Below are 13,555 nucleotides of genomic sequence, written 5' to 3'. Positions count from 1 at the left end.
ATTTAAATGATTGACAGCTTGAGAGTTCCGCTAAGCTTATAAGTTTTTTATTCACATTCATGTCCACACTTAACTATCTCAAAGAGCACCTTACCTCTCCCAAAGGGCACCCAGCCTCTTCAAAAAGGCTACATAGGTGTCTCCAAAGGGGCTCCCAGCCTTTCCAAATAATTCTGGCAGCTTTACACCTTTTCCTCAAAAGTCGAAAGCTCATGAGTCACATTGTGGACATCCCAGTTAAGAAAATTGCATCTGTTTGGCAGCTGCAGTTATAGAATGCTCAGCCATCTTTGGAAATGATGGATGTGCACACTACAACCCACCGCGTTTCCCTGTGAAAATTCTGGGTGTTGGCTTCAGGGGCACGATCACCAGTATTGGTTCTCCTGCACCATTATGGCTGAGGAGTGGAGCTAGTGAAAATTTTGGCCTTATTGTGTAAGTCTGAGGCATCTAATATATGCCCTAGGTTTTGGTCACTTCAGCCACAATTACCCCAATTTTGGCACCACAAAAATGTCATTTCAGGCCTGCGATATTTAAGTGCTTTGAAAAACTGGCCAACTTTCACCCGGAAATAGTCAAGCACAAAATTGAAATCCCTGGGTTATAATCCAGGGAAAAAATAATCACAAAGAAATTCACTTCAGTTTAATTATTTTTCTTCAGAAAAATATTCTGAACACTTAAAGGTATTACATAGAATTTACAGCACAGAAACATTGGCAATAAGAAAAGTCAGAATTACCAGCTCAAAGAAGCCGATCCTAATGCTATTTTCTTTTTTCTGTGTCGATCTTTAATTACAACAAAATTAAATGTCAATTTAAACCTCGGATATATGAATATGAAGAAATTGCAATCAGCATGTAGCCAACATTTTATATGCAAGAATTTATATAATACTTACTTGTCTCCATTACTGTTCTTAGTTTTTGATAGGGGTTGTCCATTTACCGTGTAGGTATTTCTGTAAGACAGGAAACAGGAATATGGCTTGGAGTAAGTTACTGAGTGAGAAAGAGGAAATCATTTCCATTCTAACAGTGTCCAAAGAACACTTTATTTTCCATCGAATAAAACACACGTACAAAGGCACTTCATTTGATAAGCGTCTAAGTAAATTATATTAGCATACTCACTTTTGTTGAGAACCATCAATATCTGTAATAGAAAAAAAAGCTCATCATACAATGTAGGAGAAAAAAGGACCAACTTGCATTAATTGATCATTTGTAGTGTGGAAAATATATCAATGCACCTCACGAAGGCATATTATAAAAAATGGAAACTGAGCTGCAGAAGGAGGTATTCGTATAAGTGACCAAAGGCTTATTCAGTAAGGTGTTTTTTTAACAAAGGGATTAAAGGAACATAGGGACAATAGAGCATCAATTGTAGACCATTCCGCCCTTCAAGTCTATTCTGTTCAATGAGATCATAGTTGATCTGTTTCCTAACTCCACTTTAACACCCATGGCTATCAAAACTACCAATCTCAGATTTAAAATTAATAATGGAGTTTGGGTGCTTTCTATGGGAGACGGTTTCACGCTCCTATCATCCTTTACATGTTATTTATGTTTCATAATATCTGAATGGCCTGGCTTTGATTTAAGGGTATGTCTTGGAGTCCTCAACCAATTAAAAGTATTTATCCCCATCCACACTATTCATTCCTTTCAAAATCCTTAAATGTTGAATCAAATCACGATATATCCTTTTATATTTCGGGGAATACAAACCTAGTTTATTTATCTGTCTTTATAATCTAACACTAGGAGACAGTGGGCAGGATTCTGCGGTTGCTGATGCCGAAATGCGTTCGGCGATCGGCCGGAGAATCAAAGTTCTCAACCAAATTGGGGGGGGGGCGCCGCTTTAGCGATACTCCACCCCCTCCAAAGCCACGTATCGATGGCCTCAGGAAATCCGTCCCCGACCGGCCGAGTTCCTGACGGTGTCGGTCATGTGTGGCCTCATCCGTTGGAACTTGATGTGGAGGCTGCTGACTCAGTCCAGCACTGCCACAGTCAGGGAGGGCCAATCCACAGGCTTTATTAGAGGCTGGGGGCACTGTGTGTGTGGGGGGGGGGGGGGGGTCCGGGGCGCACAAGCCAGCCAAAGGAGGGACTATTTCACTGACCAGGTCCGCAAGCGGCAACCGCCATGTTTCACAGCGCGGCCGCTGCAGGTCACCACCGTGTGCATGCGCAGCCACGGATCCGGCAATTCTCCAAGCCATATCGGCAGCTAGAGCTGGGTGCTCTCTGCCGCCGGCATGCTAGCCCCCAGCCAAACGGGGAATCGGTGGCCGTTTTACACCATTTATTCTGGTGTAAAACGCCACCGTTCCCACGCCGGCATGGGGACATTTCCAGTGAATGTGCAATGCAGCCCTTCCGAGGAGAGAAAGCTGAAGAAGTGGAAGGATTTAGGAGGGGAACATATGGTTAGAATGTTGCTTACAAAACACTTACCCTTGCAAAGATTACATGTACTCTGTGTCAAGATGGTATCAGTAAATTTGTGTGAAATTAAAAGAATTAACAAGAGAATGAGAATACTACTCCAAATTTCTGAAGAATGTTTGAGGGAATTATTTTTTCAATTTCTTTGCTGCCAGCAAGGTGGCCTCCATAAAGTATAGGCCAGGATTTTACAGACTTCCATAGTGTGTTAACTGCCAGTGAGTAGGGTGGGAAATTTAAACTCCCATTTACTTTGGTGGAAGCACAATATTTCATCGGGCAGGAGAGGTCATAAAATCCCAACCATAGTGCTAGTCTGAATCCAGCTTGGTTGGTTGAGGCATTGTCGGTTCTATTCAATTGAGGCCCAGGTTTTGAAATGGTTCTGGCATATTTCCTCATGGCACGGTGGTAGCTAGTGTGCTGTGCCAATTAGCCACCTGAAAATTAAAATCAGCTCCATTTTGTTGCCACTACAGTAATTACAGTCCTTGTTGAGATGGCCCTTAGCTGAACCAGGGAGATGGGACGGGTGTACTGGTGAATCATATAACTAGGACTGTGGAGAGGGCTTTAAACTAAACAGTGGGAATGAGGGTTCATATGAGGGAAGATTTAGAAAGTTAAAGAGAATGGTCAAGACGATAATGAAGGGGAGCAATGCCACAGGAAGACAGGAAGGGATTGAGCATAAAAATAAACGAGTGCACCAGCTAATAGGTTTAGAATAGGGAAAGATAGTACCCAGGCAAAATTAAGGGCTTACATAGATACATATAGATACATAGAAGATAGGAGCAGGAGGAGGCCTTTTAGCCCTTCGAGCCTGCTCCACAATTTATCACGATCATGGCTGATCATCCAACTCAATAGCCTAATCCTGCTTTCTCCCCATAGCCTTTGATCCCATTCCCCCAAGTGCTGTGTCTAGTCGCCTCTTGAATATATTCAGTGTTTTAGCATCAACTACTTCCTGTGGTAATTAATTCCACTCTTTGGGTGAAGAAATGTCTCCTCATCTCTGTCCGAAATGGTTTACACTGAATCCTCAGACTGTGACCCCAGTTCTGGACACAACCACTATTGGGAACAGCTTCCCTGCATCTACCCTGTCTTGTCCTGTTAGAATTTTATAAGTCTCTATGAGATCCCCCCTCATTCTTCTGAACTCCAGCGAGAACAATCCTAACCTAGTCAATCTCTCCTCATATGACAGTCCCGCCAACCCTAGAATCAGTCTGGTAAACCTTCGCTGCACTCCCTCGAGAGCAAGAATATCCTTCCTCAGAAAAGAAGACCAAAACTGCACACAATATTCTAGGTGTGGCCTCACCATAGCCCTGTATAATAGCAACAACAAATCCCTGCTTCTGTACTTGAAACCTCTCGCAATGAAGGCCAACATACCATTAGCCTTCTTTACCGCCTGCTGCACTGCATGCTTACCTTCAGCGATTTGTGGACAAGGACACCCAGGTCCCACTGCACACTCCCCTCTCCCAATTTACAACCATTCAGGTAGTAATCTGCCTTCCTGGTTTTGCTTCCAAAGTGAATAACCTCACACTTATCCAAACTATACTGCATCTGCCATTGATTTGCCCACTCGCCCAACCTGTCCACATCATGCTGTAGGATCCCTGTATCCTCGTCACAGTTCACCCTCCCACCCAACTTGATATCATCTGCAAACTTTGAGATGTTACATTTTATTCCCTCATCCAAATCATTAATATATAGGTCGGGTGGGAGAATCGCCGGGGCGCCATGCGAGTCGCGTCACACCGCCCCGACACCCGCACGCGATTCTTCCCCCCCGAAACCAGCGTTGTGAGAATCGCGCCGGGCCGCTCGGAGAATCGCTGCAAACGGCAAGCGGCGATTCTCTGGCCCGGATGGGCCGAGCGGCTGCCGAAAAGAATGATAGTCCCGCCGGTGCCGTTCACCCCTGGTCGCTGCTGGCGGGAACTGTGCGGGAACGCTGGGGGGGGGGGGGGGCAGCCTGTGAGGGGGGGTGCTCCTTCATCGGGGTGGGGCCTCCGATGGGGTCTGGCCACCCGATCGGGGCCCACCGATCGGCGGGCCGGCCTCTACCCCCCTCCGGGCCTGCCTCCTTCCGTGGCCGCCCCCAGAACTCCGGCGCCATGTTGGTGAGGGGCCGGTGCGCGTAAGAAGTTCCCCACGCATGCGCAGGATGGCGCGGCCCAACTGCGCATGCGCAGGAATGAGCTGCCCCAAGTGCGCAGGCGTGGGTTGGCACGGCGCCCATTTGGCACTGCGTAAGGAGGCTGGAGCGGCGTGAACCGCTCCAGCACCTTGCTGGCCCCCTGTGGGGGCCAGAATAGGTCGTGCCCAGGCCCTGTTTGCGCCATCGTGAAACGCGGCGGCGTTCACGACAGCGCGGGCACTTAGTCCCGGGAGCGGAGAATCCCGCCAATATTGTGAATAGCTGGGGTCCCAGCACCGATCCCTGTGGCACCTCACTAGTTACTGCCTGCCAATTTGAAAAGGACCCATTGCTTCCTACTCTTTGTTTCCTCGCTGCCAACCAGTTTGCTATCCACCTCAATATATTTCCCCCAATCCCATGCGCTTTAATTTTTCAGAACAATCTCTTCTCTTTATCTGAATGGATGCAGCATTCATAACAAGATGGATGAATTGATAGCACAAATAGAAATAAATAAGTATGAACGTACAACCATTACAACAACATGGTTACAAAGTGACCACTGCTGGGACCTGAATATTCAATGGTATTTGGCATTTTAAAAGGACAGGAGGAAAGTAAAAGGAGGTGTGATGGTTCTGTTAACAATGAGATCAGTGCAGTAGTGAGAAATTATCTTGGTTTGGGGGATCAAAATGCAGAATTAGTTTAGGTGGAGATAAGAATTGGCAGAGGAACTAAGTCACTGGTGGGAGCAACTTACAAGGCCCATATGAGTAGGATAGAGTGTCACCCTGGCCCAAAGCCTACTGGGAAACATGGCCAAGTGAAGGGACACTAAGGCTGCTGGGAAATGAGGCCAAGTAACAGAGACACTGAAGAAACAAAAGAGACATTATGAACTGAATAAAGCAGCTCTCAGACAGATTCGACTGGTAGATGGCCTATAGACTAATCTCCAAATTGATTTTAAGATATGAACAGGGAAAGACATGGGGTGGGATTCTCCGCCGGCGTGATTCTCTGTTTTGCCAGCGCCCGGGGCTTGGGGTTGCCCCACAATGGGGAACCCCATTGACCGGCCGGGGCAACAGAGAATCCCGCCGGCGGGTTGGGGCAGAAAAATGGCGTGGCGGGGCGGAGAATCCATCCCAGGGTAGATAAAAATAAACTATTTTCACTGGTCGGAGACTCTAAAACTAGGTAGATTCGTCGAAACATTAACGCTAAACCGTTTAGGAGAGGTGTTAGGAAGAACTTCTTTCCTCAAATGATGGTAGAGGTTTGGAACTCTCTCCCACAAACGACAGTTGAAACTAAATCAGTTGTTAATTTTAAATCTGAGCTAGATAGGTTTTTGTTAAGCAAAGATAGTGAGGGATATTGGCCAAAGGCAGCTACATGGAGTTAGGTCACAGATCAGCCATGATCTCATTGAATGGCGGGACAGGCTCGAGGGGCTGAATGGCCTACTCCTGTTCCTATGTTCTTATTATGTGGATCCTCTGCCACAGTGCAAGGGGGAATACAAGTCCATCCTGGTCATAATTGATACTCTCAGCAAATGGGGTTTAATCTTTTTCTACAATCTTGAACATGGCAATGGCCACAGTGAACATTCTGGTCCAACAGGTTACTACGTGATTGGGACTGCCCCATTGTATTGAATCAGACCAAGAAACACAATTTACCGCCCAAGTTATGCAAAACACTATGGCATTGTTAAGGATAGATCAGAAATTTTACTTTGCCTATCACCCACAATAGCAGGAGAAATATTTGGCAGAAATCCCGAAGTTAGATGAAAAACTCGAAGAGTTAAGATGAATGCTGGAAAAAGTGTTTGAAACATATGTAAGGGTTAAACAAGAGACAAAGAAAATTGGCGAGGAAATTAAGATTATAAAAGAAATTACAAGGTGGGATGACACATGGAATTAGGGAAATAATATACAAATACACCTGTGGGTATGTATATCGTCCTATATCACAATCATAATAATGATGGTAATAATGGTATATTAATTAATTGTGATAAAGAAGTTAGATGCATCATTATGCAAACAAGGCCATGGCTGAGGGCCTTGGCAGAATGTTTTACTCGCTGGGGGATGTCGCCCAGTGCCAAGCTTGATGAGGTTCTGCTGGACATGTCCCACTCTCAGATGGGAATGGCCAGGGTGCTGCAAAACTTGTCCCAGTCATAGGTGGGCATTGCAGAGCATGTTCCAGTCACTGAGGAGCATCGCCGAGGGCGTCGACACTATGATGCAGACCATGAGGAACTGTCAGGGCTGGCAGAACCAGATGATGCAGGGCAGCCGGGGCTTGAACCAGCTGCCCCTCCATCCCAGGGTGAATCCCAGGGCCTTAAGAGCACGACCAGGAGGAGGGGGTGTTGGGTGCCAACCCGGACCCGTCCCATGAAGTGGTGACGGTGGCCACCACTCCCCAGGTTCCACCCTTCTGATGAGGCCGTGTCTCAAAGTCAACACATGGGACAGGGTGGCACGGCTGTGCATGTGCCACCGACAAATAAGCCGGGGCCCTCCAGCCCCAGAGCCCCCAGAGGACGTCCATGGGACGGGGTAAGCGCCGGTTGCCTCCATCTCAGGTGTGCATCCTGGGGTGACGCCGAGACGTAGCGGCAGCGCTAGGAGGGCCAAGCACATTGAGGGTCACTGAGGGCACCGGGGAAGGGGGGGAGGATGTAGAGGGTTAGGTAGGGTTTGGAGGGGTAGGGGTTGGGGAAGGTGGGAGGGTGGCGCCATTGGGAGAGTGGGGAATTGCAAAACACATCATATGCCTTTGTGCACAACTATTATGATGCCTCTGTCACTTTCTTCCACAATGCAGGCTGACGTCCAAAGCCTTTGCCCATCTCTCCAGGCATCCCCCCCTTTACGTAGCACCCACCCACTCTCCGGCCATGGACATGTCCCCGGAGCTGTGTCCCACCTCCTGGGAGTTCGGATGTTGGCTGCTCTGTGTGTGGTGGTGCCTCCCTCAGTGTTCAGGCACAGTGTCCAGGCATCAAGATTTAATTGCGATGCTAGGCAATGACTCACAGATGCTACATGGTCCGGTCCACCCACGGGAATCTACTTGGGATATGTGAAGTGCTCACTTAACCACGAATGCCGATTCCCTATCAGCAATAGCCTTCAGGCGCACGGCCAGAGGCCTCGGCATTTGGTGGGGGTTAGGAGTGGATTGTTGGGGCAGACGAGCAGGGACAAGGGTTGTCCCCAGAATGGGTAAGCAATCCAGGGGTTGGCATGGTGGTGCCATCCAGGCCGGGCCGCCCCAGGAAACGAATGTCAAAGGGGACCCAAGTCACAGGGCAAGAATCACAGCAGTCCACCTCCAACTCTGCTGTACCTTCTGGGGAACCACCGTGTCATAGGACCCGTAAGGCCAGAAAAGTAGGCACTGAGTAAGTTGGCACGGGTGCAGATCACAGACTAGTTATAGGGGCTAGAGCACGTGTATGTAATGTTTGTAATTAAACTTACTATTAAACCTACAGAAGCTGCCTCTGTGTTCTGTCCGATGCGTGCGGGGTTGGGGTGGGAAGTGAGCGCCAGTGTGTGTGAGGGGTGATGAGACGTTGAGCTCCCCCATCACCCTGGGTTGCACCTGCCACCCTGCCCCCAGCCAGATGACAGGTCCATGCGATGCAGTGTCCAGGTCACATGCAGGGACCACTCAGGTGGAGGGTATAACTGTGGCCATGAGTCAGACATTGTCTAAAGATGTAGAGCCCGGAGCTCATTGCAGAGCAGGTTGTCATCATTCTCCATGCCATGCAATAGATCTGCTTCCACTGGCGACTGTGTGAGCCCTGACCGTTGTGCCACATGTGGATGTGTGATGGAGGGGTGAGGGAGGTCGGTAGTGGGCGGGGTGAGGGTGGTGGGGGGTGCCGTACTGTGCCGTCCGTGCCCATACTCAGCGAATACCCCCTCTAGTCTGTGAACCGTGCGACTATCTACTCCTCCTGTGCCCGCTGGCCCGGCCGGTATCGTCGGGCAGCATCCTGTCCCTGCCCAGCCCCTATGTCCCGTACATTGCACCGCCCCCCCCACCATTCTCCTCAACTGGAGAGGTGTTCCCTTCGTCGTGATCTTCTCCCTCCTTCTCCTCCTCTCCCCCGTCTGCCTCCAGCACATCGCCCCTCTGCTGGGCTATATTGTGCAGGATGCAGCATACTACAACGAGGGCCTCTCCAGAGCGGTCAAGGCACCTGAAGCGCATCTTCGTCAGCCTGTAGCACCTCTTAACCACACCCCTAGTCACACAATGGGCATCGTTGTAGCGGTGCTCCGCGTCAGTCTGTGGCCTCCGTATAGGCGTCATCAGCCATGACCACAACAGGTAACCCGTCGCCCAGCAACCAGCCCCGCAGCTTGGCAGGGGTGTCCCTCGAACATGGCGGGGATGAAGGATTGTGCCAATATGAACGAGTCATGTACACTGCTCGGGTACAGGGCGCAGACGTGCAGGATCCTCATCCGGTGGTCACAGACCGCCTATCATGGAGTAGGACACCGTCCTATTCATGAACACAGCCCTGTTATCCGATGGTGGGTGGGGTGAGGGTGGTGGGATGGAGGGAATCGCTGCAGGCCCGAGGGCCAGCACGTCACGCCACTTCCGGCGATTCTCCAGCACGCGCGGCGCACTCAGCGTTCGCGCGGCTCTGGCCCGGTCGGAGAATCGGAGTCCCGGCGTCGGAGTGGCGTGGCGGGAATCTTGCGCGCCCCCGCCAATTCTCCGACCCGGCACGGGCTTAGAGAATCCTGCTTCTTAACTTTTGTTTTTTATTTAGGTATATGGAACCTGGCAACTGAACAGCGTCACAGGATCTGCTGATAAAAACACAAGAACTAGGAGCAGGAGTAGGGAATTCAGCCCCTCGAGCCTGGTCCACCCCATTCAATATAATCATGGCTGATCGCAACTCGGCCTCAACTCCACTTTTCTGCCCGTTCTCTGTAACCCTTCAACCCATTACTAATTAAAAATCTATCCATCTCCTCCTTGAATTTACTCAATGCCCCAGCATCCGCCGCACTCTGGGGTAGATAATTCCACAGATTCACGACACTTTGAGAGAAATTATTTATTTTCATCTCTGTTTTAAATCTGCTACGCCTTATCTTAAAGCTATGACCTCTCGTTCTAGAACGCTCCACAAGAGGAAGCATCCGCTGTATGTCTACTTTAAATAAAATAATATAACAGTTATTCAGGAATCAGGGACGGTCCCAGAACACTAGAAAGTGGCTAATGTAACACCCCTGTTTAAGACGGGAGGGAGGCAGAAGACGGGAAATTATAGGCCGGTTAGCCTGACTTCGGTCCTTGGTAAGATTCTAGTGTCAATTATTAAAATGAGATCATGGAATACTTGGAAGTGCATGGTAAAATAGGACTGAGTCAGCATGGCTTCATCAAGGGGAGGTCATGTCTGAAAAATCTGTTAGAATTCTTTGAGGAAGTAACAAGGAGGATAGACAAAGGAGAACCAATGGACATGATCTATTTAGATTTCCAGAAGACCTTTGACATGCCATACATGAAGATATCAAATAAGTTATTAGCCCATGGTGTTAAGGGTAAGATCCTGGCATGGATAGAGGAATGGCTGACTGGCAGAAGGCAAAGAGTTGGGACAAAGGAGTCTTTTTCAGGATGGCAGCCGGTGTGCCTCAGGGTCAGTGTTGGGACGACAACTTTTCATAATATACATTAACGAACTGGAAGAAGGAACTGAAGGCACTGTTGCTAAGTTTGCTGATGATACAAAGATCTGTAGAGGGACAGGTAATATTGAGGAAGCAGGGGGGCTGCAGAAGGACTTTGACAGGTTAGGAGAGTGGGCAAAGAAATGACAGATGGAATACAATATGGAAAGGTATGAAGTCATGTACTTTGGTAAGAAGAATGGAGGCATAGACTACTTTCTAAATGGGGAAATGCTTAGGAAATAAAAAGCACAAAGGAACTTGGGAGCCCTTGTTCATGAGTCTCTTACGGTTAATGTGCAGGTTCAGTCGGCAGTCAGGAAGGCAAATGCAATGTTAGCATTCATGTAGAGAGGGCTGGAATACAAGACAGGGATGTACTTCTGAGGCTGTATAAGGCTCTGGTCAGACCCCATTTGGAGTATTGTGAGCAGTTTTGGGCCCCGTATCTGAGAAAGGATGTTCTGGGCTTGGAAAGGTTCCAGAGGAGGTTCACAAGAATTATCTGGGGAATGAGGAGCTTGTCATATGAGGAGCGGTTGACGACTCTGGGTCTGTACTCACTGGAGTTTAGAAAGATGAGGGGAGAACTTATTGAAACTTACTGAGAGGCCGAGATAGAGTGATCGAGGAGTGGATGTTTCCACTAGTAGGAAAAACTAGAATCTTTGAGCACAGCCCCAGACTGAAGGGACAATCCTTTAAAATTGAGATGAGGAGGAATTTCCTCAGCCAGAGGGTGATGAATCTGTGGAACTCTTTGCCACAGAAGGCTGTGGAGGCCAAATTAATGAGTATTTTAAGACAAAGATACATAGATTCTTGATTAATAAGGGGATCAGGGGTTTTGGTGAGAAGGCAGGAGAATGGGGATGAGAAACATATCAGCCATGATTGAATGGCGGAGCAGATCCGATGGGCCGAATGGCCTAATTCTGCTCCAATGTCTTATGGTCTGAAATAGGAGAACATGAATTATAATACATTACTCCTGCACCTCACTGTACCTTCGCAGATATATACAGATTTGTATGGCTAACACAAGTTACAAAATCCAACTTATACTCCAATGTGCCAGAAGTACACAGTCCATGTAAACCAAACTGTGGTTGGACACTCCACACTCTGATACCATGTGACAGATGCCATCCAAAACAACTTCTACAGATTTCTCATCACTTCCTACCAGACGCTTGCTACATTGAGTCAACTGATCTCTCTGGAACTCTTCAATTGAAGGGTTTTCAATCTCTGTTCTTAAACAACACACCTCGGAATCCTTCCCCAAATGACTCTTTCCCCCTGATGTCTTCACCAAGGACTCACTGCCAGGATATCAACCTCTCTTTCCAGCGTTCCATTGCCCTTCAAGTTTCCTTTCCACACAATCTCTCAGATACCCAGCCATGCCAACAGAACACGACTGCTTCACAGGCCCATGGTAAGGAGTCATCAACCTTCTAGCCACCTCAGATCTCTGACTTCTCGCAAGCCCACTTCGCTTTATGTTTGATGTCTGCATCGTTGTCTTTTCAAATTGGAGTCTCTCTCTGTTTACATAGAACATACAATGCAGAAGGAGGCCATTCGGCCCATCGAGTCTGCACCGACCCACATTAATCCCTCACTTCCACCTTATCCCTGCAACCCAATAACCCCTCCCAACCCTTATGGACACTACGGGTAATTTAGCATGGCCAATCCACCTAACCTTCACCTCTGTTCTTCAGTCTTAACTTCACGGAAGAGAACCTTTTTTTTCCAGCTTCCTGTTCTTTGTTCCTTTGATCAGAAGCTCTTCTTAGAATTGGCTTCTTTCCCTCTCCCTGGTTTCAGGACTTTTCTGTTCTTTAGTTTGGGACCTGCTCTCTGCAATTTCCCTGCTATCTATTGTTTCAGCAGTTCCAGCTTCTTATTTCTTGGTTGCATTCCTTCAACTACTCAAATTGCTTTCTGTTCTACAGTGGCCGCTCTGTTATGAGGCAACAGCCCAGATTTTTTATATCCTGCGTTTTCTTCAGGGTCGTAAATCTCATTCACCACGCAGGCATTTAAAACGTTTCCACAAACTTACAGGCAACTTTTAAAATGAAACTAAAATTTAAAGCTTTGGTTATGCCCAACAGATATTAATATAAATATAGCTTATTTAAATCTATCTCTATTTCCTAACAAGTAGAAAATAATCAAGATAAATGAACAAAAAATAAAAAATAAAAACAAGCATTAAACGTTCCTACAAGCATATAAAAAGGAAGAAAGTAGCTGAAGTAATCAGAGTCATCCTGACTCGAAACATCAGCTCTCTTTTCTCTTCACAGACACTGCCAGGCCTGCTGAGATTGTTCAGTATGTTCTGTTTTTGTTGTTAAAATAAGCGTTGGCCCCTGGGAGGGTGAGAGTGGGGAATTAATAAAGAGAGTCACAGAAATGACAGAGTACTTTGTATCTGTCTCCACAGTAGATCACACAGAAAACATTCTAAGAACAGTAGAAAATCAAGAGAGAGGAACTTAAAAGAATCACGATCACCAGAGAAAAAGTACTAGAAAAACAATGGCACGAAAAGCTGAGAAGTAGCTTAGACCTGATGGCTTGCATCCTGGATTCCTAATAGAAGTGGCTGCAGAGAAAGTGGGTGAACAAAGAACAAAGAAAAGTACAGCACAGGAACAGGCCCTTTGGCTCTCCAAGCCTGCGCCGACCATGCTGCCCGTCTAAACTAAAATCTTCTACACTTCCGTGGTCCGTATGGCTCTATTCCCATCCTATTCATGTATTTGTCAAGATGCCCCTTAAACGTCACTATCGTCCTTGCTTCCACCACCTCCTCCGGTAGCGGGTTCCAGGCACCCACTACCCTCTGTGTAAAAAACTTGCCTCGTACATCTCCTCTAAACCTTGCCCTTCGCACCTTAAACCTATGCCCCCTAGTAATTGACCCCTCCACCCTGGGAAAAAGTCCCTGACCATCCACTCTGTCTGTGCCCCTCAGAATTTTGTAGACCTCTATCAGGTCGCCCCTCAACCTCCATCGTTCCAGTGAGAACAAACCGAGTTTATTCAACCTCTCCTCATAGCTTATGCCCTCCATACCAGGCAACATCCTGGTAAATCTCTTCTGCACCCTCTCCAAAGCCTCCACATCCTTCTGGTAGTGTGGC

The 13,555-nt window shown here is 47.7% G+C and overlaps 1 protein-coding gene across 4 annotated transcripts in view; it reads right to left on the bottom strand.

The window, feature by feature from the left end:
- The window catches only part of LOC140389431 (bile salt export pump-like), a 155,297-nt gene that overhangs the window by 131,085 nt on the left and 10,657 nt on the right, over positions 1-13,555 (bottom strand). For all 4 annotated transcript variants that reach the window (XM_072473575.1, XM_072473581.1, XM_072473588.1 and 1 more), the window contains 3 exons: positions 1,143-1,164; positions 911-970; positions 749-797 (listed from right to left, as the gene is read on the bottom strand). In XM_072473575.1, coding sequence (XP_072329676.1) covers positions 749-797; positions 911-970; positions 1,143-1,164 — 131 coding nt within the window. The remainder of the gene's footprint in view (positions 1-748; positions 798-910; positions 971-1,142; positions 1,165-13,555) is intronic.

The sequence above is a fragment of the Scyliorhinus torazame genome, chromosome 2, assembly GCF_047496885.1.
Source record: "Scyliorhinus torazame isolate Kashiwa2021f chromosome 2, sScyTor2.1, whole genome shotgun sequence".
In the NCBI taxonomy this organism is placed as follows: Eukaryota; Metazoa; Chordata; class Chondrichthyes; order Carcharhiniformes; family Scyliorhinidae; genus Scyliorhinus; species Scyliorhinus torazame.
This window is presented reverse-complemented; position numbering and strand designations above follow the sequence as displayed.